Source organism: Cnephaeus nilssonii (assembly GCF_951640355.1).
Source record: "Cnephaeus nilssonii genome assembly, chromosome: 2".
In the NCBI taxonomy this organism is placed as follows: Eukaryota; Metazoa; Chordata; class Mammalia; order Chiroptera; family Vespertilionidae; genus Cnephaeus; species Cnephaeus nilssonii.
Window position 1 is genome coordinate 15,314,206 of NC_137073.1, and position 24,516 is coordinate 15,338,721.

Below are 24,516 nucleotides of genomic sequence, written 5' to 3' on the forward strand. Positions count from 1 at the left end.
GCTGGGGCCCGTCGCAGAACAGCGCGCAGAGTGGGAGGCGAAGAGCTCTCCAGCGGTCAAAATCAGGCCAGGGTTTATTCGGAGGGTCCTGTAAAGGACCGTCACTGTTAACAGAGGTGACCCAGTGCTAGGACCCCGATGGGCACCCAGTGAGGACTTGTTAGTGTGCTTTCATAGTCCTTCCTCGAAGGAAAGATGGTAGAAAAGGGGACAGCAAAGGGGGTAGCCAGGATCCCAGAGTTCAGGCTTCCTGGAGGGAGGGGGCGTTCACTAGTTCCTGGGTCATATCAAGGGGTGTAGTTGGGGACCCAGCCCCAGGAGAAACTCAAAGCTGGGGCCCTGTGCGGTCTGATGTTCCCAGAAGCCCTTGGAGCCGGAGAGGTCAAGCTGGGAGAAGGTAGCGCCAGGGTCGCTGTTGCTTCTTCTCCCCCAGGGGGCGCCCCAGCGCTGGCCCTGGAGCCCGCAGAAGCAGTGGGGGCGTCTAGCCGCGGGAGAGGAGGCATGGGCGCTGGAATCGGGGTGCTGCTGCTGGTGCAGCTGTTGGTGAGGGCCGAACTCGAGATGCAGGGTGAGCTCAGGCCGGAGCTAGGGGGGACAGGGGTAGGATGGGGAGCATGGAGACCGAGGGGAGCTCACCTTCTCGCCTCACCCCAGGGTTGCAGGATCAGAACCAGCTGTTTTCAGGTAAGGCACCCAGGATGCGCGTTCCCCTGCCCAGGGCACCACGGCCAGGACGCACAGGGCACCATCTCTTTTCATCTCTCCCGCCCCAGGTTTCAAGAATTCGTCGTGGCTTACGCGTAACTGACGGGCGTAGGGGCGGGGAGGGGGCGGGGCCTGCAGACCGTGGTGGGGGAAGGGGGTCCCTGTGTCCCCGGGGAAGGGGTCCCTGTGTCCCCTTCCCCCCGGGCTGCAGGGCCCTAGCACGGTTTCCCTGGGGCCGAGGGCGGGCAGGGGGGGCAGGGGGGGCTGTCTCCTGCAGCTCAGCCGCACGCCCGTCTGTCCGTCCACCGCAGAGCCCTGTGGCCGCCGGAACATCCACCCGCTCATCGTGGGCGGAACGGACTCGGCGCGCGGGCGCTGGCCGTGGCAGGTGAGCCTGCGGCTCCGCCACAAAGGCCACAGCTGCGGGGGCAGCCTGCTCGGCCGGCGCTGGGTGCTGTCGGCGGCGCACTGCTTCCGGAAGTAAGTCTGCGGCGGCCCGCGGCGCCTCACACCCACGGGACCCTCCTGGTCTCCTGAGCCCGGGCCCCGCTGCCGCCGCTCACACCACGGGAGTCCCAATGGGGCCCCTGCAGGGAACGCTTCAGTTTTTCCCAGAAGGGTCTTCCAGAACATTCCCGTGCACGTTTGTGTGTCTTGTTCCTTTCTCTTTCTTGTTCTCTTCTCCCCAAATGGCATTACTAGCCTTCACCTCCCGCCTCCCGGGGGCGGTGGGAGGAATGAGCCGGGTGGGTGAGTGCGCACAGACCTGGCCTGTGGCTGCAGGGCCCCGAGGCTGCTTTCACTCCACTCTGCTGAGCATCCCCTTTGGCATCTGTGCATCTGCCCACTCGTTTGTTTTTTTTAATTATATTTTATTGATTTTTTTACAGAGAGGAAGGAAGAGGGATAGAGAGAAACATCAATGAGAGAGAAACATTGATCAGCTGCCTCCTGCACACCCCCCACTGGGGATGTGCCTGAAACCAAGGTACATGCCCTTGACCGGAATCGAACCCGGGACCCTTCAGTCCGCAGGCGGACGCTCCATCCACTGAGCCAAACCGGTCAGGGCTCATTCACTTTTTTAGGATGGCTCTGAGGGGTGACAGGCTGGTTGAGTGACTGGCCAGTCAGACCGCAGGGGGCGGCATCCTTCTGTCCTACTCCCAGCCCCCAGGTCTCTGGGTTCTGGGGCTTTGGTTGCAGGCTCCCTGGACACTCTGTCCTGTGAGGAGAACTGCTCCTGGTGTCCAGGATGAGCCCCAGTAGCACCCTGGGCAGTCTCCCCTGTGAGCGGGCCCCAGGTGGCCCACACTTCGCTAAAGACCCCTAACTGAACCCGGCCGGCATGGCTCAGTGATTGAACGTTGACCTCTGAACCAGGAGCTCATGGTTGGATTCCCAGTCAGGGCAAGCTTGGATTGCGGGCTCCATCCCCAATGCAGAGCTTGCAGGAGGCAGCCGGTCAATGATTCTCTCTCATCATTGATGTTTCTATCTCTCTCTCCCTGTCCTTTCCTCTCTGAAATCAATAAAAATATATTTTAAGAAAAAAGAAGGAAAAAGACTTCTAACTGCTCTCTCCTCCCCTGTCAGAAACAGGGACCCGTCGAACTGGATGGCCCAGTTGGGTGAGCTGTCTTCCAGCCCATCTCTTTGGAACCTGGGGGCCATCTACCATCGTTTCCGAGTGCAGGACATTATCGAGTACCCTCATGTCAAGGATTCTTCACTCAGCGACATTGCCTTGCTGAAGCTGACCTCCTCGGTCACCTACAATAAGTACATCCAGCCCATCTGTGTGATGGCCTCCGCCTTCGAGCTCCAGAACCAGAGTAACTGCTGGGTGACCGGCTGGGGGGACATCCGTGAGAATAAAAGTGAGACTGGGGACAGATGGGTGGGAAAGAGGGGGGCATTATCCTCCTTTCCCAGCCACACCAGCCCCGACCTTGGCCTGGGTACTGCTGGGCCCTTCTGTGGGCCTGGTCAGCATTCTCTCCCCACCTGCTGGCCACTCCTCCTCCCCCGGAAAGGGCAGGACTTTCTGTGCCCACCCAGTTCCTGGTCCTCCCCAGAGACAGTGAGCCAGAGCCAGCACTGAGAGAGGACCAGCTCCCTCCAGGCCGAATTCCTCAACCTGCAGGGAACTGGAGTTTTGGGGGTGGATTTTTCAGTGAGGCCTTGGGTGTTGGCTTTTTTTTTATAATTGAGATTTAATTCACAAACCATGAAATTCACCATTTTAAAGTATATACAATCCAGTGGTGTTTAGTATACTCACAGTTTGCACCATCGTCGCCACCTAATTGCAGAACATTTTCATCATCTCAAAATGGAACCCCATAACCACTAAACAGTCACTCCCCATTACCCGCTCCCTCCAGCCCTTAGCAGCCACTAACCAGATTTTTAAAAATATCTATGTTTTTATTGAGTTGAGAGAGAGGAAGGGTAAGGGATAGAGAGGTAGAAACATCAATCAGCTGCCTTCTACACGTCCCCTACTGGGGATCAAGCCCAAAACCCAGGTATGTGCCCTGACCAGGAATCTAATCGGTGACCTCCTGTCTTACGGGTCCGTTGCTCAATGACTGAGTCACACCAGCTGAGTCACGAACCAGCTTTTTACCTCTATGGGTTATGGATATTTTATAGAAATGGAATCATACAACATATGACATTTTGTGTCTGGTTTCTTTCAATGAGCATAATGTTTTTAAGGTTCATGTAGCATGAAATCAGAACTCCATTCCTTTTTATGACTAATATTCCATGTATGGATAAATCATATTTATTTCTTCTTTTTAAATATATTTTATTGATTTTTTTACAGAGAGAAAGGGACAGGGATAGAGAGTTAGAAACATCAATCAGCTGCCTCCTGCACACTACCTACCGGGGATGTGCCTGCAACCAAGGTACATGCCCTTGACCGGAATCGAACCTGGGACCCTTCAGTCCACAGGCTGACGCTCTATCCACTGAGCCAAACCGGTTAGGGCCATATTTATTTCTTTATCCATTGATGGACATTTGTGTTGTTCCTTCCTTTTGGGTATTGCAAATAGAGCTGCTATGAACATCAGTATACAAATTATTGTTTGAACGTCCTTTTTCAATTCTGCATATATATTCTGGATCACATGGTAATTCCATGTTTAACTTTTGAAGAACTAACAATGTTCCACACCATTTTCCATTCCTGTCAACAATAAATGGGGGTAATAAATTCTCTTCATTTTCCTCAACTTGTTATTTTCCAAATTTTTATAATTTTTGCCATCCTAGTGGGTGTGAAGTGGAATCTCATTGTGGTTTTGATTTGCATTTCTTTAATGACTAGTTATGTTGAGCATCATTACATGTGTGTGATGGCCACTTGTATATCTTTCTTAGAGAAATATTCAAGTCCTTTACCTATTTTAAATTGAGTTGTCTTTGTTGTTTCATTGTAATCACTTTTTATATATTTTGCATACTAGACCCTTATCAGGTATATGATTTGCAAATATTTTCTCTAATTCTGGAGGTTTCTTTTCACTTTCTTGATAGTGTCTTTTGATGCACAATTTAAAAAAATTTTATGGCTGAAACCGGTTTGGCTCAGTGGATAGAGCATCGGCCTGCGGACTGAGGGGTCCCAGGTTTGATTCCGGTCAGGGGCATGTACCTTGGTTGCGGGCACATCCCCTGTGGGAGGTGTGCAGGAGGCAGCTGATCGATGTTTCTCTCTCATTGATGTTTCTAACTCTCTACCCCTCTCCCTTCCTCTCTGTAAAAAATCAATAAAATATATTTTGAAAAAAATAAAAATAAAATAAAAAATTTTTATGAAGTCCAAATTATGTTTTTCTTATGTTGTTTATGCTTTTGAAGTCACATCTAAGAAACCATTGGAAAATACAAGGTCATGAAGATTTACCTCTATGTTTTCTTTAAAAGTTTTATTGTTTTAGTGCTTATATTTATATCTTTGATCCATTTTGAGTTTATTTTTGCATATGGTATGAAGGAGGAGTCCAACTTCATTCTTTTTTATTGTTAATTCCCATCCGAGGATATCTTTTCCATTGATTTTTTTTATTTTAGAGAGAGAGTGGAAGGGAGGGGGGGGGGAGAGAAACATCAATGTGAGAGAGACACATCGATTGGTTGCCTCCCACATGTGCCCTGACAAGAGCAGGGCTCAAACCTGCAACCCAGGTACATGCCCTTGACTGGGAATCGAACCCATGACCCTTCGGTGGGCAGGATGACACTCTAACCACTGGGAAACACTGGCCAGGGCCCACCTTCATTCTTTTGCATGTGCGTACAGTGTTCAGTTATGCAAGCACCGTTTGTTGAAGAGACTGTTCTCTCCTCCATTGAATTGTCTTGGCACCTTTGTCAGAAGTGGATTTACCATAGATGGATAGATTTATTTCTAGACTCACAATTTTAGTCCACTGGTCTGTATGTTTATCCTTGTGCCAGGATTTCATTGTTGATTCCTTTAGCTTTATAGCATGTTTTAAAATTTGGCAGTGTGAGTCCTCCAACTTGTTCCACTTTTTCTTTTTCTTTTTAGTTGGGCAGGATCTTTTTTTTTTAATCCTCACCCAAGAACATGTTCATTGATTTTGAGAGAGAAAGAGAAACAATATGAGATAGATTGGTTGCCTCCCACATGTGCCCTAACAGGGGCCAGGGATCAAGCCTGCAACCCAGGCATATGCCCTTGACTGGAAATCAATCCTGAGACCCTTTGGTGTGTGGGCCAGCACTCTAACCACTGAGCAACACTGGCCAGGGCTGTACCATTGTTCTTTATTTCTTCCTATGAGTTTAAGTTACTGATTAGTGTCTTTCATTTCAGCCTGAAGGGCTCCCTTTCCCATTTTTCATTGGGTAGATCTAACCGTGAATCCTCTCAACATTTGTTTATCTGAAAGTGTCTTGCCCTGGCCAGTTTGGCTCAGTGGATAGAGCATCGGCCTGTGGACTCAAGGGTCCTGGGTTCGATTCCGGTCAAGGGTATGTACCTTGCTTGCAGGCACATCCCCAGTAGGGGGTGTGCAGGAGGCAGCTGATTGATGTTTCTCTCTCATCGATGTTTCTGGCTCTATCTCCCTCTCCCTTCCTCTCTATAAAAAATCAATAAACTATATTAAAAAAAAAAAAAGCCCTAACTGGTTTGGCTCAGTGGATAGAGCGTTGGCCTGCGGACTAAAGGGTCCCGGGTTCGATTCCGGTCAAGGGCATGTACCTTGGTTGTGGGCACATCCCCAGTAGGGGGTGTGCAGGAGGCAGCTGATCAATGTTTCTCTCCCATCGATGTTTCTGACTCTCTATCCCTCTCTCTTCCTCTCTGTAAAAAATCAATAAAATATATTTTTTAAAAAAAGAAAGTGTCTTAACTTCTTCATTTTCTGAGGGATAGTTTTGCCTGATATAGAATTCTTGATTAATTTTTATTCTTTCAGCACTTTAAATATGTCATCCTAGCCCTAACCAGTTTGGCTCAATGGACAGAACGTTGGCCTGCGGACTAAAGGGTCCCAGGTTCAATTCTGGTCTAGGGCACATGCCCAAGTTGCAGGCTCAATACTCAGAAGGGACCATGCAGGAGGCAGCTGATCAATGATTCTTTCTCATCATTGATGTTTCTATCTCTCTTTCCCTCTCCCTTTCTCTCTGAAATCAATAAAAATATATTTAAAATAAATAAATAAATACTTTAAAAAGAACAATGCCCTTGCCCTATTCGTGTGGCTCAGTGGTTGAGTGTCCATCTATGGCCCAGGAGGTCACAGTTCGATTCCCAGTCAGGGCACATGCCCGGGTTGAGGGCTCAATTGCCAGCAAGGAGCATACAGGAGACAGCGATCAATTATTCTTTCTCATCATTGATGTTTCTATCTCCGTCTCCCTCCTCTCTCTGAAATCAATAAATCAAAATTATTTTTAAAAAAGCCAGTTTGGCTCATTGAATAGAGCGTCAGCCTGCAGACCAAAGGGCCTTGGTTTGATTCTGGTCAAGGGCATGTACCTTGGTTGCAGGCTCCTCCACAGCCTGGGCCCTGGTCAGGGCTCTTGCAGGAGGCAACCAATTGATGTGTTTCTCTCACATTGACATTTCTCTGTCTTCCCCTCTCTCTCTAAAAAAAAAAAAAAGATCAATGGAAAAATATCCTCAGTGAGGATTATCAACAACTATATTTGTTTGTTTATTTATTGTTTGTTTGTTTATTTATTTATTTTTAAAGAAAAGAACAATGGCCCAGCCCTGGCCAGTGTCGCTCAGTTGGTAGAGCATCATCCTATGCACGGATCGCCAGTTCAATTCCTGGTTAGGGCACATACCCAGATTGCAGGTTCAATCCCCAGTAGGGGGCGTGCAAGAGGCAGCCGATGGATGTTTCTTACACCAATATCTTTCCCTCTCCCTAAAAAATCAATAAAAACCTTTTTGTTTTTACAGAACAATGGCCCAGGCATTGTGGGTGCCCAGGGGTCTCCATTCCCACAGCCCATTCATTCCTCCCAACCTGATGGCAGAGGAGAGGCTCAGGATGCTCTCTTTCTCTGTTTCCTCAACTCCTATGCAGAGCTGCCGGCTCCCTACAACCTCCGGGAAGTACAGGTCTCCATCATAAACAACTCCAGGTGTAATTTCCTGTTCCAACAGCCCAATTTCTTCTATAGAATGGCAAATGACGTGATCTGTGCTGGCTCTGAGGACGGCAAACACGACGCCTGCAGAGTGAGTGCCCCTGCCCCAGTCAGAGCCTTGCTGGAAACAGGCACCACCCCTCTCAACCTTGGCCTGAGAGCAATCCCCCCCACCGCCCCCTCATGACCAACCTGCCCTCAGAGTTGATTAATGAGAAAGTGATTTTGCCCTTACTTACCCTGCCTATCAAAGCTCGTTTTGCATTGATAGTGTCTCTTTGGGGCCTCATGTGACTCCTGGTGGGTAGCGACGTTTGCCCCCCTTTGCAGATGTGAAAACTGAGGCTTGGTCACTTCCAGGGGGAGGAGTAGGATTTGCACCTAGTTTGCCCAGCTCCATAGCCCCTCCTGTTCTGGGGGGTCTCCCCACTGGCCCCTCGTGCCCCGGCCAGGCTCACCTGTGCTGCTCCCCAGGGTGACTCAGGTGGCCCCTTGGCCTGTGAAAGGAATGGACTGTGGATTCAGGTTGGAATCGTGAGCTGGGGAGTGGGCTGTGGTAGGCCCAACCGGCCCGGTGTCTACACCAACGTTAGTCGATACTTCAGCTGGATCCAGAAGCTCACGGCCCACAGCACACCCAGGCCAGACCCCTCCCCACTTCTGCTGCTCCTCCCTCTGCTCTGGGCTGCCCCGCTCATGCAGCTGGCCTGTGCACCCTGACCAGGGCCCAGGCACATTTACCCAGGGCGGTGGACACGCCTGGACTGTCTGCCGGACCAGGCTCTGGTCCCCTTCTGTCTCCTCTGCTAATAAATGTGTGCAATTTCATTGACTCCTTGCAGAGTATTTTGTGGACTTGGGTGGCTTCCTGGACACTCTCATAGTCACTTATGTCCGTCTTCTCCAAGACCACTCCCTAAGTCCTAGTTCTCTCTCTGCTTGTCTGCACTACACGTATTTTGGTTGCAAACAGGAGAATCCTCACAGGTTGGTTCAATCAGAAAGAATTTATGGAAGGACATTAGTAGCACTCGGGGGCCAGGCAGACTGGAGTGGGGTATCGTGGAGGACATGCCCCCTAACACCCCAGTGCTCATCACACAGATGTCAGGTGCTCCTGGTCTTAATGTGCCCTCCCCCCCCCCAAAGGCTGACCTGGGACGAGGACTGGGGTGCGGGTAGTTTATTTGGGAGGCCAATACCAAGAAGCGCCAGTGAGGAGTGGGGAAACTGAGGCAGGGAAGGAAGAACCCCATGACGTTTGCCTGAATGAGGAGGTTACTGAGGCAGAGTCCTGCTGGGGGCCCCTGAGAAACCACAGGCTCCGGGAGGACAAGGGTGCTGTGTGCGGCCCTCTCTCCTGGCCCCACGGGCTGAGGGTTGTCCTGGTGGCATGGGTGCTCCAAGTTAAAGTCCCGGTGAGGGCGCTGGTGCCCAAGGAGCTGCTGCAGCTCCAGAAGGTGGCCTGGTGGAGGCACCAAGTTTGTCTGGCTCCTCACTGGTGTCCCAGAACTCTGCCTCAGCATGGCCAGGCATCAGGCCAGCAGGGCCCACTCAGGGGCACCTGGAACTGCTCAGGCAGATCTGCGTTTTCACAAGATTCCCCCGTGCTGTGAGCTCAAGACGTGTGAGGAGCTAAGGTTGGTCTCCATTTCTTCCCTCGGTTCCCACCCTACAGTTCCCTGCTGTGGAGAGGCAGGTGCGAGGTCCTCCGAGAGCAGACCTGCCTGGATTCTGCCCCACACCTGCCAGCAGCGCAGCAGCGCACGTGGGCTTCGTGCCCTGGGGCGGCCCTGCCAGGCTGGATCTCCCCTCCCCCCTGGCCACCATGAGGAAACTGATGCTCAGTGAGGGGTCACCCGCTCACCAGGGCCTGGGTCCAGAGAGCACTTGGCCAGGCCTGGGGTCTGGGCTCCATGTTGGGCCCGCCAAGCCGGAACTTGGTGCCTTAGCAACCAGCCCTGTAAGGAGCCTGGGGCCTGGGTCAGGTGTGGAGGAGAGCTGCCAAGGATCCTCTGGAGCTTCCTGGCCTGACCGCAGCCCCCCTTCTCCCCCTACCTCACTGCCCTTGCCTGGCTGGGCTCCTGCCCCCCGTTTCCAGCACCTTGGCCCAAACCAGGCTTCTTTTGAGAATTGCACGTGTCCCTTTCCTGCCACCTTGAAAGTGCTGCTCAAAGCATCTTTGTTTGAGGCTGGACAGGTGAAGCCGCAGCCCCGCCCTGGTCTCCTTAATTACCCCTGGCCGGGCCCGCCCCCTCCTGGCCTTTTAAGCCCCCACAGACACTGCCAGCCCAGTCAGCTGGGAGGGCACCAGGCTGTGAGGGTGAGAGCAGGGTCCAGGGGCTGGCAGGGTGGGTGGGGGCAGCAGTGGGGCAATGGAAATAGAGGGTGGGGAAGGGACTTGCCTGGAGGCCTAGGGTGCCCAAGTCTCAAAGGGGCTGGGGGCACGGGTGTTCCCTGGGGCCTGGGAGCAGACAGCTGGGCCCTGGGCATAAGCCTGAGACTCACGGGGGCTGAGGGAAGACGGAACGGCCTCTGGGACACACGTGCTCGGGGCTAGGACCCTCCCTCCTCTCTCTGCAGGCTCCCACGAGAGGCTAAGCCCTGGGCAGGGCCACCTTTACCCAGCACAGTCCTAAAGACAGAATGAGGGGGGCTCCCTGCCTCCGGGCACTGCTCCTGCTGCTGCCAGGTGAGTGTGGGACAGGGGCCCCGGGTGCCGACCACAGGGACCTTGGCTGCCAGATGCCCCATCTCACCCCTCTCGGGCCTGGCTCCCATAGAGCACAGCAGGGCAATCGAACCTTGGCTTCAAGGGCTCAGGTTCTCTCTGTCACTGACCTTGGGCTCTCCAAACCTGGAGGTGCTGTCTTCACAATAAGTCCCCGCCACACAGCGCTCTGGGGGAAGTTAAATTGGGTAACCAGTTGGACACAATCCTGGCCCCAGGTTAATGCAACAAATAAGTTCCACCTTCCTTCCTTATCTGTAACCACCCTTCCCCTCGGTCCGTTATCTGACACCAAATCCATAATCCAGTGCCTTCCCTACTTCCTCTTCCAGGCGTGGCTGGGACACTGGAGTCTGCAGGTTAGGACGCCTGAGGTCCCCTCCCCCCCACCCCCGGGCCAACCCCTACCTAACCTTGGCTCTAAGTCTCCCCCCCCCACCCCCCCTTCCCAAGCCTCCAGTCCTCCGCCCACCCTCGCCGTCCCCCTTGTCCTCTCGCCGCAGCCTGCGGGCAGCCTCGTGTGTCCAGTCGGATCGTAGGGGGCCAGGACGCCCGGGCCGGAGAGTGGCCGTGGCAGGCGAGCATCCAGCACCGCGGGGTGCACGTGTGTGGGGGCTCGCTCATCGCCCCGCAGTGGGTCCTGACCGCGGCGCACTGCTTCCAGAGGTCAGCGGCCAGACGCCAGGCTCAGGTTCACTCAGGGGTACAGGGATGGGGGCGCGGGGAGCGGGGAGCTGGGCCCCACCTAGCGGAGGCGCGGGGACTGGGCCCTGGGGCGGGGCTGCGGTAAGCAGCCTGCTCCTGTCCCGCAGGCAGGCGCCAGTGTCCGAGTACCGCGTGCGCCTCGGGGCGCTCCGTCTGGGTCAGGCCTCGCCCCGCGCTCTCTCGGTGCCCGTGCAGAGGGTGCTGCTGCACCCCGACTACTCTGAGGACGGGGCCCGTGGAGACTTGGCATTGCTCCAGCTGCGCCGCCCAGTGCTCCTGAGCTCCCGGGTCCAGCCGGTGTGCCTGCCGGAGCCCGGGGCCCGCCCGCCCCCCGGTACTCCTTGCTGGGTCACTGGCTGGGGCAGCCTCTCCCGAGGAGGTGAGGCAGAGGGCGGGGCACGGGGGCACTGGGGGCGGGCCGGGCCTTCCCCCTCCTCCTTCCTCTGACCCGGAATCCCTCCCACCACGGCTTCAACCTGGGAATCGGACCCTCCCAGTCCTGGCAAGCTAGATTCTTAGGGGCGGCTTCTCCCCCACCCTGCTCACGGCCACACCCTCTCTCATCTCTCACAAGCCCCCCTTGGTCCCCCAGTGTCACTTCCAGAGTGGCGACCTCTTCAGGGAGTAAGAGTGCCATTGCTGGATGCGGGCACCTGTGACCACCTCTACCATGTAGGCTCCAAGGTGCCCCGTGCTGAGCAAATAGTGTTGCCAGGGAACCTGTGCGCTGGCTACACCCAGGGCCACAAGGATGCCTGCCAGGTGCGTGAAGCTGCCTCGAACCTCGGAGTCCATGCTCCTGTGCCCAGCACCCTACCTCCCTTGAACCCAGGACCAAGGAGGTACCACCTCCAGGGTCCGCATCCTGGCTCCCAACCCAGATGTACCACCTGGGGGCCTGGAGCCCTCGGACTGCCATCATAGTCTTCAGAGGACTGGGCCCTGAGCTTGCTTTTCTCCTACAGGGTGATTCTGGGGGACCCCTGACCTGCTTGAAGTCTGGGCGCTGGGTCCTGGTGGGCGTGGTGAGCTGGGGCAAGGGCTGTGCTCTGCCCTACCGCCCAGGTGTCTATACCAATGTCGCCGTGTACAGCCGCTGGATTCAGGCTCGCCTCGGCCACTGATGTGGTGACTCTGACTTGGGTTCCTCAGCTACTTGGTCCCTCTGGGGACCTGTACATCCCCCAACCCTACCACTTCTCCCTTGAGGCTCAGAGGCCTGATAAAGCTAAGGAGCCATCTCGCCATCCATCTGTCCATCCCCTGCCTTCCTTGGGGCTCAGCAAACCTGAGCTGCCAGCCCCGCTCAGGAGCCTCCCATCTGTGAGGGGTCTCCCACTCCTGCCTTCCCTTCCTGCTCGTTTAGCCTCCTCAGCTCCAGCCAGGCCTGGGCCTGGGCACCCAGAGACGGTAAGTGGCATTCCCGGTTGGGCCTGTGTGCCCCTCTCTCTGGAGGAAGTCGGAGAGGCTCAAAGTGTAGAGGGATTCAGCACCAAGAAGATGGTTCTCCATCGCTAGCTTGGAAGATGGGTAGGGGGGTCACATGGCCAGGAACGTCAAGCAGCCTCCAGGAGCTGAGGGCAGCCTTGGCTGACAGGTGTCAGGGAAAAGGACATCTCAGCACGCTGACCGAAAGGGACCGACCTGGACACCTTGACCAAGCATGGAGGCGAATTCTTCCCCAGCCTCCAGTGAGAGTCCACTAGGCCAAGCCCTTGATTTGGGCCTGGTGAGACCCTGGGCAGAGAACCCCGCTGAGCCCAACCGGACTTCTGGCCCACAGAGCTGTGACTTAGTAAATGTGTGTTGTTTAAAGCTGCCGTGTTTGTGGTCACTGGTTACACAACAATAGGAAACGAATCCAGATTTTGCCCCACCACAATGAAGATACCTGGGGGCAGGGTGGGCCTCCCCCAGGCTCAGGAGTCTGGACCACCTGGCATCATGCCCTCTGCCCAAAAGGGGCCAGGAGCCCCCAGGCAGGCCTGGCTGGCGGTTCTGCTGTTGTTTCCGTCATTACCCCACCCGTGCCCCGGGGGAGTCTGGGGCTGGGTCCTAGCCTTACACAGAACCCCCACGCCCAGGACCCCCGACACCTGAATCTGGAGACAGGCTTAGACCCTTTACAGCTCCCTGCCCACCCTCATGTGCCTGGGACCTGCCATCTCCTCATCCCCAGGCCAAGGACACCCATTCTGTAGATAGATCTCAGTTTCTAGAGCCGCAGGGAGAACAAGAAACTGAACAGAACCTGGAAAATCCAAAGCCTAATCTTTGGAGTTGACAGCAGCAGTCGGTAAAGAGTTAACAGGAAGGCCATCATCAAAGGTGCCGCCTGGTGGGGCCGGCCCAAGCAGCTGCCCCCACGGAGGCCCAAGCCTTGTCTCCCTCCCTTCTTTTCTCCCAGGAGAGGAAGTGGCTGCAGCAGGTGGTCCTGCCGGGTTGCTGTAGGCCTGGCCAGGCCAGGCAGAGTGAATCTACAGACCGGCCCGGGGCAGCAGGAACTCCAGGCTGCTCTCTCCCCCAGTGTGAGGGCCATCCATCTGGGGTAGAGCTTGGCTGTTTCTTGGGGTCATCGGGGACTAGGGTGCCCAGAACAGAGTATGGTTGTGGCAGACCAGCCTGCAAAAGGCGGTGGTCACATCTGTGCTGGGACCCAAAGGACCCCGGGGGGTGATGTTGGCCATTCTCCCAATTCTCTCTCAGCCTGAAGCAGCCAAGGGATGCCTCCCAAAGCACTGAGATGGGAACAAGCCTGGGCCGGAGCCAGGGTTCCTCAGCCTTGGACCTGCTGTGATTTTAGTAATTGGTTCCCTTTCAGAGTCCAGTGTTTCTGAAGCGCAACCTGGGAGCGGGGTAGGGGCAGGAACTGGGCAGGGAAGGGAAGGGCCAGTGAATGAGAAATGCTACTCCTGGTCAGGCTCTTACCAGGCGTCTGGGCCACTGTGCAGAGGGCTTCCCTGGACTATCTCAGTGGGTTTTTCACCGAGGCTCTGTGAGGTAGGTTTGTTTTCTCATTTGTCAGATGAGAAAACTGAGGCCTGAAGTCATGCAGCTGGTAGATGATAGACTGGAATTTGAACCCAGGTGGTCTGATTCCAGGGGGAGCTGGGAATGGTAGAGGGGGGATTACTCCCTTTGCTGTCTTCGCTTCGTCCTGTGCTGATATTGTGGCCTCCCAGCCCCGTTCTTCTTGGCCTATTCCTGGTGTGGCAGCCTTGTGGGCTGGGCAAGTTGCAGCACTTTTCAGCCTGGCAGGCTCACTGGCACAGCACCCTGTACTGCAGCATCCTGTCAGCAAGGTCAGTGTGTGTTGGGGGAGGGCCTGGCCGTGCATCCTGCCCTGGGCCCACCATGGCTGCACAGGGGATGCTAGTCTCTTGTCCAAGGTAGGCATTTTCTAGTTACCCACCTCCCCCTGTGGGGCTACAACCAGATGGCCTTGTCTCTCCCAATACTGACTCAACCTCATTTCCCCACCCTAATCTGAACTGGTAACAACTGCCTTATCAAGGCTGTTGGGAGAGTCAGGTTGACAGCTACAGCAACCATGGATTTGCCCACTGAGCATGTGTGCTGTGCCAGGCAAGGGTGGGCTCTCCTGGGTGTTTTCATTTCCCATTCCATGGGTGAAAGACAGGCCTTGAGAGGTTCAGTGACATGCCCTAAGGCTCACAGCGGGTAAGAGATGGAGCCAGAATTGAATTTGGGCAACTGACTCATTCCATGTCACTTCCCTCATGGAGATTAGTTCATTGTAAAATACTACAAATGAGAGGCACACTAATAACTAGTGGTCATTTATAATTACTATTTATTAATCAATATTAAAAAAAAATAGACAGGAGGGGAAGGCTCACCAAGGCCAAGACGCTGCAGGCTCACTTTGGAGGGCACCTGTCCTGAGCGTTGGGTAGTTGAGGTAAGGGAGCAGAAAGGTCCAGGCCTTTCTGGGCAGAGAAGCAAGAGCAGCTGGCTAGCCAACTCACCTTAAGATTTCCATTCTGTCATGGCCTCTAGGAGGGAGGACATACATACACCTAGTGAGACCACAGAGCACAGGGGTTGGGGGTGGTCAGCCCCTGTTCTCCCCTCAAATTGCACCCCCACCCCATTCCTACGTGTATGAAGTATCATTGCACTGAATGACAGGATGCCCGCAGTCACCTCCCACAACCAACCGACCAAGTGGACAGAGACCCCCCCTCTGAAGGGAAGGACTCACTGCCTCTCCCCGGCCAGGTGACCTGAGACAGTTTCCATCAGACACGTCATTACCTGAACCCTGGCACTGTGCTCTCTGTGCATTAGTTCATTAATACTCCCAAATATCCCAGGGGGTCCAATTATATATTCGCTCTTCAAGGATGGAAAACAGGTGGAGGTTCAGTGCCTTGCCCAAGATCACACTTAATAGGCTGGGGCTTGAACTCGGTCTGCTGGAGGAGGCTGGGGACAGGCATGATTCTCAGGGGGGTGGGGTGGGGGCTAAGAGGGCTGCCCCACCCCCAGACCTCCAGGGTGACTCCTGGTGAACATCAGCTGGGACACAAGCTGGGCGGACAAGTCAGCTGTCCACAGGGAGGTCTGCAATACAGCCCAGCTCCAGAAAGATGTGCTCAGGCTGAGGTGGGCCTGAACATCATGGGTGGAGAGGGGCCCTCTCCTGTCCCCGAACCCCAGGACTCCACCTGTACCCGCCTCATTCTGGGAGGTCTACTGGTTGCCTTCTTAGCCCTCCCCGCCTCAGCAGCACAGGAACTTAAAAGCCTCCAACGCTCTGTTCACAAAGATGCTGATATTAAGGAAACTTTCAGGCTGGCCAAGGACTTGCCCTGCCACTTCCTGACTCAGGGGATGAAGCCCAAGTGGATGTCAGCCTGGGCCTAGCGTGCTGGCAGGGAGCCGCTGCTGCCTTGGGGCCCAGGGAGGGAAGAGTCACAAGAGGAGAAGGGACTTCAGAGGGCTCCTGAGCCGGGGAGGACAAGTAAAAAATAACTCCAGTTAGAGTTTAGGAAACATCCATGTCGTGCTAACTCTTGGAGCGGCTCTACAAACATCACAAACGGCTACTTCCCCATCTTGAAGAAGAGGAAAGTGGGCCTTGATGAGTGAGGTTGGCCGCCCAAAGCTGCACAGTCAGCGCTGGAACCAGGACTTGCCTATCAGTTGATTTGAGCCCAGAGCCTGTGCAGCGAGCCACCAGCTTGATTCGGGGCCAGGGCAGCCGCTTCCACCCACTCTCAGGAACTCTCAAATTGCAGCCCCAACAACTGCAGAGCTCTTGACGGCCAGCACCATCCATCGGCTCCGCTCTGGGTGCCACGGCATGGGCTCTGACACACCCCAGTAATGCCCTGGGAGCGGTTAAGTAAAAGAAAAGCCTCTATCCCTTGCTCTAGTGTGACTGCAATTGGGAGTGACCCAGGACAGCGTCCAGCACTGAAGGACTGTGGGTAAGGATACCCCCGTAGGAAGGCAGCTAGCCGGGGAGTAAGCCTAGAGGCCCCACCGAAGCCCAGGCGGACCTGGGCAGGGAGGCTGGCGGGTGCCCAGGGCCCCTGGGGCCAGGGACCTCCCCAGGCCCACTCCCTGACACCACCAGCAGCTTCCTAGGGTCATCCCAGGCCATAAAGCTCCTCTGAACTGGATGAATCAGACTTACACCTAAGGCTGGGGCAGGGGAATGTGGGCAGTCCTCCTATGTGGTGGCAGGAGGTCCAGAATTTAAAACCTCCTCAAAATGGCCGCCAGAGAGCCCTTGGAATCATGAGTCAGGCCCCTCAATATGGCAGCCCAGGTCTCACTGAGATGCTAATGTTTGCCTCGCCAACGACCAAGAAGCACATCATTCATTCACTCTTCCTGGGTGTGGGAGTGCCCTAGGCTCTAAGCTAGGCGCCCCCCCCCCCCCCCCATCAACAAAAGAAGGCTGGACTGCGTCCGGGCCTCCCTCTCACTGATCCATAGGGACCTGGCGCCCGGACCGTTTGGCTCAGTGGATAGAGCGACGGGCTGGAGGGCATGTACCTGGGTTGCAGGCTCGACCCCCAGTAGGGGGCGTGCAGGAGGCAGCTGATCGATGTTTCTCTCTCATTGATGTTTCTCTCTACCCCTCTCCCTTCCTCTCTGTAAAAAATCAATTAAAAAAAAAAAAGATAGGGACCTCGCCACTCCCAAGATGGCGCCACTCCCAACAACGTTCCTCCCGCTTACGATCGCTGCCGGACTCCCACCACCCGCGACACCCCGGCCGGAGATATCCCGCGCCACGGCGCCAAGATGGCGGCCGGCCACACAGTCTGAGTAATTCCGCTTTCTGATCGCTTAAAATGGCGGCCTCGGGGCGGGGCCGCCGGGCGCAGGGCACGCTGGGGGCCAGCGCGCGGGACGCCGGGAACGGGGGCGGAGCGCGGCCGCGCCGGCGCGTCGAGTGGGAGAGGCAGCTGCTGCGATGGTGAGCGGTCGTGGGGGAGGGGCGCTGGGCTGGGGCCGGGGGCGGCGGGGGCCGCGGGCCGCGGGCCGCGCGGGGGGGCGGGGGGGCCGGGCTCCCTGTTCATGCCCATCCGCTGCCCCCAGGACGTTTTCCTTATGATCCGGCGCCACAAGACCACCATCTTCACGGACGCCAAGGAGTCGAGCACCGTGTTCGAGCTGAAGCGCATCGTCGAGGGCATTCTCAAGCGGCCGCCCGACGAGCAGCGGCTGTACAAGGTGCGGCCCCGGAGGTTCCGGGAGGGCGGGGGCCTGGCGAAGGCTGGGACCGGGGGCGAACGCTGCCGGGAACCGCCTCCCTGAGCCTGGTCGGAGGCGTCGTCGTTGATGTAAACAGTGGTGGCCGCCGCGGGCTGAACCTCCCCCACGTGGGGCGGTGTTCGAACTCGGGGAGATGAAGCACCGATGGCGTTCGCCACACGGGAGGTCTCGATGAAGGATGGCATTAAAGGCGCGCGCCAGGCTCTATGCTGAGCGCCGAGGGCAGCGTCGCATCTGATCCCGACAACGGTCCCGCCCGCGACGTACCGGCTCTTGACATCCCTGCTCTGTTGTTAAGGAAACAGCTCGGCAAGTGGCCACTTAAGAGCCCAAGGTCATCGGCCCAGCCAGGGTTTGATTCTGGATACCTTGAATCCTCTGCAGGCCCATCAGAAGCACACTGACCCCCAGACACGCCACACAAAGAAATGGTGTTTGGATGGGTCCGGTCCCACCAACTCTTCGCAAAACTGTTATCACTCCCCAACCTTGCTGTTGTTATAAAAGCTCCCGCACCCCCACCCCTTCCTTCTTACAACCAACTAGTTACTTAGCAAGGATGGCTTGTGGTTTGGGTTTTCATTGGGGAATCTGTATGTCAGCCCCTGATTAAAGTCTCTGGAAGCATGAGGTCCTTCACGTAAGTGGCTGATACCTACTGGGGCTTCCCTGCCAAATGTACTCCATCACTCTGAAATCTCCTGTTGGGAATTCCAGTAATTCCCATTTTACAGATAAGGAAACATCACGTCAAAAAGTTTACTTTGTCCAGGGTGGCAGAGCTGGGATTCAAACCATGTCTGCCTGTGGCCAGATTGAGTAACTGGCTCTTAAAATTAGATTCACCTGGAGTTTGGGAAAAAACATTCCAGAGCCCTACCTTGAGAGGTTCCAATTTGGAAAGACTTGACTGTAGCCCTGGAAACTTGGATAAACTCTGTGGTGGTGCTGGGCCCTACTATGGGCTGTCTCTCTACCCTTTCTGACGCCCACTGTAGTTGTTGACCAGAGAAGGCTTTGGGACTTGACCCTCCTGGGGCCTCTCCTGAAACCCTGCCTGCCTCTCTCCTCAGGATGACCAGCTTCTGGATGACAGCAAGACACTGGGCGAGTGTGGCTTCACCAGTCAAACAGCTAGGCCACAGGCTCCAGCCACTGTGGGGCTGGCCTTCCGGGCAGGTGAGAGGGGCAGCCAAGCAGCCAGGGTCGAACAGCCGAAGTTAAGGGTTCATCAGGGAGCCTGCAATTATTCTTCTAGGACAATGTTTTCCCAGCCCACAAACATCAGGCAATATCCTGTGACTGTATTTGTTACCCCACAAACAAGATGTTTATAGAAATTGGAGCCTATTTTGTGAAGGATTCAAAGGTCCCTATTCATGATACCAGTTTATATTTACAGGGGACTTTTTTTTCCTTTTTTTATTCCCATCTCCCCTACTCTTCTCCCCCTTTGGCAACCATCAGCTTATCTATGGGTCTGTTTTATTGCATTTATTCATTTGTTTTGTTTTTTTTTAGATCCCACATATGAGTGAAATTATAAGGTATTTGTTTTTCTGTCTGACTAACTCCATTTAGTATTATACCCTCTAGGTCCATCCATGTTATGGCACATGGCCAAATTTCATTCTTTTTTATTGCTGAATAATATTCCATCGTGTTTGTGTGTGTGTGTGTGTGTGTCCCCACATCTTCTGTATCCATCTATTGATGGACATGTAGGTTACGTCCATATCTTGGCTATTACTAGTAATGCTGCAGTGAACAAAGGGGTGCATATTTTTTTTTCAAATTAGTGTTTTTGTTTTCTTTGAATAAATATCCAGAAGTGTAATTGCTTGGTCATATGGTAGCTCTATTTTTAATTTTTTGAGGAATCTCCATACTGTTTTCTATAGTGGCTACACTAAGTTTACAGTCCCACCAACAGTGTATGAGGGTTCTTTTTTCTCTGCTTACTCACCAGCACTTGTTACTTGTTGATTTATTGATGATAGCACTCTGACAGTTGTGAGGTGATAGTTCATTGTGATTTAATTTGCATCATTAGTGATGTTGAGTGTCATGTTTGTTGGCCATCGGTATGTCCTCTTGGGAGAAATGTCTGTTCAGGTTCTCTGACCATTTTATGTAATTGGATTGTTTTTTTGGTGTTAAGTTGTATGAGTTCCTTATATACTTTGGATATTAACTCCTTACAGATGTGTCATTGGCAAATATTTTCTCTCATTCAGTAGGTTGTCTTTTAATTTTGCTGATCATATCTTTTGCAATGCAAAAATTATTTAGTGACGTAGTTCTATTTGTTAAGTTTTTTTTTTCTTTTTTCTTAATATATATATTTATTGATTTCAGAGAGAAAGGGAGAGGGAGACATAGAAACATCAATGATTGAGAGAGAGTCACTGATTGGCTGCCTCCTGCATGCCACCCTAACTGGGGATTGAGCCTGAAACCCAGGCATGTGCCCTGACCTGGAATCAAACTGTGACCTTCTGGTTCAGAGGTCGACACTCAACCACTGAGTCATGCTGGCTGGGTGTAGCTTTGTGTGGTTTTTAAAAATATATATTTTTATTGATTTCAGAGAAGAAGGAAGAGAGAGAGAGATGGTGGGGGTGGGGGGAGAGAAGAGAAAAGAAAGATGAAGAGAATCATTGATTGGCTGCCTCCTGCATGCCCCCCCCCCCCCCTCCCCGCAACTGGGGATCAAGCCCACAATCAGGAATTCAGTGGTGATCTCCTGGTTAATAAGTCAATGCTTAACCACTGAGCCATGCCGGTCTTTGAGAATTAGTTCTAATTCTGAGAAGAATGCCATTGGTATTTTACTAGGATTGCCTTGAATCTGTGTATTGCTTTAGGTAGTAAGGACATTTAACATTTATCCTTCGTCCATGAGCAAGCTGTAAAGCTGTACCCTTCCATTTATTTGTATCTTCTTCAATTTCTTTAGTGTCTTATAGTTTTCAGATATACCATATTTTCCGGCGTATAAGATGACTGGGCGTATAAGATTTTCCTGAGTTAAAAAGTCGTCTTATACGCCGGAAAATACGGTACCTTTCCTGCATCTATTGAGATGATCATATGGTTTTTATGTTTTATTTTGTAAATATGATGTATCACATTGATTGATTTATGGTTGTCCAACCATCCTTGCATCTCTGGGATGACCCACTTGGTCATGGTGTTTAATCCTGGTTTGCTAATATTTTGTTGAGAATTTTACATCTATGTCCATCAAAGGTATTGACCTATAATTTGTTTTTTGTTTTTTTGTAATGTCTTCATCTGGTTTTGGTATCAGGGTAATGCTGAATGAGTTTGGAAGTGTTTCTTCCTATTTTGAAATAGTTTAAGGATAGGTTTAATTCTTCTTCGAATGCTTGGTAGAATTTATATGTGAAGTTGCCTCCCTCTGCGGGCGACAGGCGTGGGGTGTGATTGCTTGGCTGGCCTGGGCCTCCCTTTGCGGGGCGATCGATTGTGGGGCTCTGCAGAGGGAAGCCGCTGGCTGGGTAGCCTGGGCCTCCATCTAATGTATTTTTCATTTCAGTTATGTATTCTAAAGTTGTGCTTGTGATTATACTTGCTAACTTTGTTGAAGTTCTCTCTTAAGTTCCTCTTTTCTACTCTCAAGTTTGGAGAGCATCCTTATGATTATTTGAATTCTTTGTCAGGAAAATTACTTGTTTCTGTTTACTTCAGGTATTTTTCTGGGGATTTTTCATGTTCATTCATTTAAGAGATACTCTTCTGTCTTTTCATTTTGTTTGACTTTCTGTTTGTTTTTATGAATTACACAAAATAGCTCTCTCTCCCAGTCATGACAAAGTAGCCTGAGGTAGAAGCAGCCTATGTAGGCTGTGTGTGCTGGGTGGTTTTGGCAGGCTGGTAAGAGGCGTCAGGGCACTGGTCCACTGAGCCAGAATGGCTCCAGGTGGGTTTAGGCAGCCAGGTGCATGTAGTAGTGACCTGTAGATTTTCCTTGCTCCCTTTGTTCAGGGCTGAAATGGGCTCAGGCAGTTTCTGGGAACATGCTTCAGGGACCTTGCAGGTAGGCCAGAGCACCTGGATAGAGCCCATGACCACCCTGTGGAGGCCGAGGGGGACATAAACAAGTTTGGGGAAACAATGCCAACCTTGTAGAATTCCCTGCAGTCCCGGGCCTCCCCACCTTTCTCTGCACATGCTCTTTTTTGTTTATTGTACAGAAAGTGGTCTTGTGAAGAAGTTACCTCTATGTAGTCTTAGCTGGAGCACTAGCCTATGTGGGCTAGAGTGGCTCCCAGCAGGGAGGCCAGGTATTTGTGGTGATGCCTTATTCCTGGCTTGTTCCCTCTGTTGGGAGGCAGAAGACTGCAATGTAGCCAGGAACACCCAGTGGTGATCTCGCAGGTAGGCCAAAGCACTTGGATAGAGCTCCCCAGCCCTATCAAGTGTAGGGGAATGTGAACAATGGTGTTCACTGGCTTCTCTGGCCAGAGTTCCCACAGCTGCTAGATGGCTTTGTGACTTCCCAACCTTCTCTATTCTCTTGTTGTTCAGAAATTGTTCATTCGACCCTCAGTTATCTTGCATGAAGAATTGCTCTATTATTTGTATACTTGAGTTTGCTCATGTGAGGCGGCGTGTTTAACCTCCTATGCTACCATCTTGGACCTGAGAGGACCTACTGAGTACCTGGGCCCTGTGCTCTGTGTTTTATTTTCATTGTAAGGTCTCCTCTTTGTTTTGTTAATCCTCACCCAAGGATATTCCCGTCCCCCCATTGATTTTTAGAGTGGAAGGGAGGAATGGGGAGATAGAGACTCTTAGGTGCTTGGGCTGGTGCTCTAACCACTGAGAACACTGGCCAGGGCTTATCTCATCCTCTTGGTAGCCCTGAGAGGTAAGCATTGCCATCCATATTTTGGAGATGTGGACAAAGACTTGCCAGCAGTTATGTAGGGGAGTCATGGTTTAGATGCAAGCTGCCAGGACCTTGCCTGAGGTTGGCAGGCACTCTCTTAACAGTGCATCACTTAATCTCCCAGCATCTCTGTGCAGGCCAGAAACTTGTACCATATTAAGGATAAGTTAACTATATGTGGGGAGTTCGGATCATTTGCTAAGGTGGGTAGTGTTTCCTTGTGCAGCTTGCAGAAGGACAAGACATTGGTCTGTCTCCTCACCCACAAACTGGCTTCAGTTAGGGAGTTGATAGTGTTCAACTCAAGTGTTAAATGGCATCATCCAGACTTGATCCAAGGAATAGGAAAGGTTGCTGAAGGCAAGAATTGTCACTGGATTTAAGATGAATTGGTTATAAAGCTGGTCAGCTGTCTTAACTTCAGTACTATTGACATTTGGGGCTGGATAATCTTGTGTGGGGTTGTCTTGTGCATTGCAGGATGCTTAGCATCTCTGACCACTACCAGAGATGCCATCTGCAGACTTCCACCTCCCAAGTTATGATAATTCAAAGATTTGCCGGATATGGCCAATTTTCCCTGGGGGACCTAATAGATTGGGAACCCTGAGCCAGATAAAGTGAACAGTCTCCTGGGTGGAAGGAAGTGCAGAAGTGAAATGGGGCCCGAGCCCACTTTGCTCAATGGATAAGAGCGTCGGCCTGTGGACCAAAGGGTCCCGGGGTCGATTCTGGTCAAGGGCATGTACCTCAGTTGCAGGCTTCTCCCTAGCCCAGGCCCTGGTCAGGGTTTGTGCAAGAGGCAACCAACCGATGTGTTTCTCTCACATCGATGTTTCCCTCTTCCACTCTCCCTATAAATCAATGGGAAAATATCGAGTGAGGATTAACAATAAGTAAGAAAAAGTGAAATGGGGTTCATTTGCCCTGTGCCGACAGGGAAGCCAGTTTCTAAAGAACAGAGAGCCATTTTGGCCAGTTAAGTGCTCCAAGGCAATGCACAGGGCATCGGGATGCAGAGTGGTGGTTCATGTGGGATGGCTGGGGAAGGCTTCTCTGAGGTGGTTTGGTTTGAATGTCATGGAATGGCAGGCTTGGGCCACTAAGTGCAAAGGCTCTGAGGCAGAAAGCTTGATATGGGAACTTGGAATAACACAGGAGTGATTGGAGAAACATGATGGCAAGAACTTGACATTTTATTCAGAGTATGTTACAAGATAATTGGAAGATTTTAAGGAGGGATGAAATAGTTTGGTTTCATTTTTTAAAAAAATCCTCTCCAGAAGATATTTTTTCATTGATTTTTAGAGACAATGGGAGAGGGAGAGACACATCAATTGGTTGCCTCCCGCACATGCCCTGACCAAGGCTGGGGATTGAGCCTGCAACCAAAGTATATGCCCTTGAACGGATATGAGCCTGGGACCCTTCAGTCCGCAGGTTGACACTCTATCCACCGAGCCAAACCAGCTAGGGCTGTTTTGATTTTTAAAATCACTGCTTGGTAGAGAAGGGATGTGAAGGAAACAAGGAGATAGGTGCAGAGGGTAAGGAAATGGGCCCCAGGATGGCCAGGCTCAGGGAGAACAGGGTCAGTTAGCCCTGTAGAGGTGGGAGACATTCCAATAGGGCCACTGAATCTAGGCAGTTGGATGTAGGTAGGTCAGGGTTGTGGAGGAGACTCACTTTGGGGTGTGGGGAAGGAGAGGGTTTGCTTGGAGGTCCCCAGAAGTTTGAGGGTGGGTATCTCCTTCAGCTCCCCCTATTTTCCTCTCCAGATGATGCATTTGAAGCTCTGCGCATTGAACCCTTCTCCAGCCCTCCAGAGCTGCCTGACGTGATGAAGCCACAGGACTCAGGAAGCAGTGCCAATGAACAAGCCGTGCAGTGAGAGGGCCTGGGGCCCGCTCCTTCCCAGTGCTCCAACCTCCCCCCCCTCCCCAAATAAAAAAGATTTGGGTGTCTGCCTGGTTGCTGCCTGTTTATGTGCACCCTCCCTCTCCTGACTCCAGGCATCATCCTCACTAGGGTGGGGCTCACTCCT

General features: G+C 52.9%; 3 protein-coding genes across 3 annotated transcripts; all 3 read left to right on the forward strand.

The window, feature by feature from the left end:
- The first annotated feature begins 499 nt into the window (after window positions 1-499).
- LOC307115384 (serine protease 41-like) lies at window positions 500-8,153 on the forward strand. Its single transcript, XM_079798602.1, has 5 exons — window positions 500-600; window positions 1,019-1,185; window positions 2,302-2,585; window positions 7,299-7,453; window positions 7,837-8,153. The coding sequence occupies exons 1-5, from the start codon at window positions 502-504 to the stop codon at window positions 8,080-8,082; spliced, it is 951 nt and encodes a 316-aa protein (XP_079654728.1). The 5' UTR covers window positions 500-501; the 3' UTR covers window positions 8,083-8,153.
- Window positions 8,154-10,008: 1,855 nt separating this feature from the next.
- Window positions 10,009-11,922, forward strand: LOC307110326 (serine protease 33-like; the record flags this gene model as incomplete). The annotated part of the gene is made up of 5 exons (XM_079789406.1): window positions 10,009-10,078; window positions 10,597-10,759; window positions 10,906-11,177; window positions 11,391-11,560; window positions 11,764-11,922. 5 exons carry the CDS (start codon window positions 10,009-10,011, stop codon window positions 11,920-11,922), a joined length of 834 nt encoding a protein of 277 aa, XP_079645532.1.
- Window positions 11,923-17,197: 5,275 nt separating this feature from the next.
- Window positions 17,198-24,439, forward strand: ELOB (elongin B). The gene is made up of 4 exons (XM_079793501.1): window positions 17,198-17,255; window positions 17,378-17,512; window positions 18,628-18,733; window positions 24,251-24,439. Exons 1-4 carry the CDS (start codon window positions 17,253-17,255, stop codon window positions 24,361-24,363), a joined length of 357 nt encoding a protein of 118 aa, XP_079649627.1. The 5' UTR covers window positions 17,198-17,252; the 3' UTR covers window positions 24,364-24,439.
- The last annotated feature ends 77 nt before the right edge of the window (window positions 24,440-24,516 follow it).